At 35.6% G+C, this 2,230-nt stretch overlaps 1 protein-coding gene across 1 annotated transcript; it reads left to right on the top strand.

Annotated features, from left to right (window-relative positions):
- Positions 1-283: 283 nt before the first annotated feature.
- On the top strand, positions 284-1,900 carry OCT59_019976 (uncharacterized protein; the record flags this gene model as incomplete). The annotated part of the gene is made up of 6 exons (XM_066143879.1): positions 284-455; positions 713-777; positions 844-924; positions 1,116-1,196; positions 1,397-1,540; positions 1,619-1,900. 6 exons carry the CDS (start codon positions 284-286, stop codon positions 1,898-1,900), a joined length of 825 nt encoding a protein of 274 aa, XP_066005587.1.
- Positions 1,901-2,230: the final 330 nt, after the last annotated feature.

Below are 2,230 nucleotides of genomic sequence, written 5' to 3' on the forward strand. Positions count from 1 at the left end.
ATCATGCATTTCATTCGCTTCTCTAGCATTTTTGATTCGTTATGTATCTGAAAAATAATCAATAAAGTTTCGTTCACTTCAGGACATTTGCATTAAAATTTTTTCTTTTGCAAAAACTGTTACGATTAGAATCATGTGATTTCGAAATATCTGCGCCATGCAGTGTAACTGATCAATTATCAATCTGTACATATATATATATATCCACCTGCAAAAAAAATCAATTTCTTTTTCGAACCACTTGTGAAACTTATTTTACGTAAAAATCATATATAGCTATAATATGTCACTTGATAATATTGTTGATGCTATTCCTGAAGAGCCTAATGAATTAAGTGAGCAAGAGCGGGACAATTTATACATATATCTTACTCGCAATGATACTAACTTAGATAATGTAGAAAAATTACTTAATCTCTGCAAGACAAATAACGCTAAGCTTGTATCTGTTTCTGGTGCGTTTCTATGATTTGCCTGTTTGTTATGTAATACCGAATACTTACTTAATCTTGTGCTTTTCTTTCCTGCTTCTTATCGTCAAACCCGTCCAAAAAACACATTCACGTTATCGAAGAGCAACCTGGTGCCACTGGTAAGTGAGTCGTAATAATTTTGGTCAGCGCGAGTGAACGCGTCTTGGCTCGATTTTTGTTAACTTGTTTCGTCGTTTCTCATCTACACTGTATGTTAATAATATTTTTCAATATTTTAGGGAATAAGCGACGAAAAATAAGTGATTTTGAAGGTGATACTGGTGATAATGGGTCTCTTGCAAAAGTATGGAGCGTGCGACGTTAATCAACAGGATTCTTACTATGTCCGAGGAAGTTTCTTATATTTTAGGCTTTTATGATGTTGGTAACAAATTATCCACCATCTTCATCCGGTGTTGATACGATGATTTGTCCGGTATCATTTATGCAGGTAAAAATCTCCGTCGTTGGCGTATTAGTGGTAATCCAGGAATTGGAAAAACCTTCCTCGGCTATTACCTACTTTATCAGCTCGCAGAAAAAAATGAAACTGTCATATACCACCAACACGGCAGATCTGCGATTCTCTCAGTGAAAAACAAGTTATTAGTGGTTCCGTTCACGAATTTCGTGATTATCTAGGTAGAGATGATGTTTGGTACATTGTGGATGCTCGGAAGCCGAAGGAATATCGCGGAAAGACTATTCTTATCTTCACTCCAGGTGAATTACTATAAAAAGTTTGATGGTCTTGGAGTAAAGATAATGTACATGCCGGTATGGTCTCTCTCGGAGATCAAACAATGCAAGAATAATATTGATATTTTCAAAAATCTTAAAGGCGAAGAAATTCTAGACTTATGTAATAAATGGGTGGGATTCCTCGGTATGTCTTGTTTCACGCTCGAAATTATGCTCTGCAGAGCCTTCTGGATGCTGGAATTAACGAAGTTAATGCGAATATAATGAGCTTTGTTGGTGAAACCACTCAAGGTAATGATATTAGTCATAGACTCGTCCATATCCGCACAAATGTACCAGAAGAAGAAGAAGCAGAGGAAGGAAAAGTAAATCTTTAGATCTTACACTTTCAGAATCTTCTATATCAATAAATCTCGAACCTCTCACAATTAGTAGCTTTTCAGAACCTTCTATATCCCTTTACATCGTCTACATTACGGGGACCTTCTAATAAACCTAGTGTGGTGCAGAATGATAATGAAGGAGTACCCTATTATAGTCAAATTATTCTAGAGTTCGCATCTGATTACGTTGCTGAAGGTGTAATAAACAGACTCTCGGAGATTAACAAGCAAGTGTTGCTTGATTTTGTGAAAACTAGTGTGGATGTAAATGAATATAGTTCACTCCGAGGAATAATTTTTGAGCGACTTGCTCATCAAAAGTTGCTGAATGGAGGAGACTGAATGTCATTCTTTAAATGGTAAAGATAGTAGTGAGTACGTTATTAATATGCAAAAAGTCCAAAAACGGAAAAATTATTGTTCAGCAATATTGATAAAATCCAAGCCAATAAATACTGTATTACCAACTCAAATGAACAGCAAGCCCTTCAATGCATTTATTTATCCAACATGTTTCTTCCAGACGACTATCGCAAAAAAGAGCGGTTTAGAAAAATATATTAAGGGAACAAGCGGTGATATTGATCTTCACTTTGTCGTACCAAAATTGATATTTTCAGATTATAAAAAGCAGCATCTTCACACTGCCAAGGGAATTGTTCTCCGAAATAA

This window comes from Rhizophagus irregularis, chromosome 29 (assembly GCF_026210795.1).
Source record: "Rhizophagus irregularis chromosome 29, complete sequence".
Lineage (NCBI taxonomy): Eukaryota > Fungi > Glomeromycota > Glomeromycetes > Glomerales > Glomeraceae > Rhizophagus > Rhizophagus irregularis.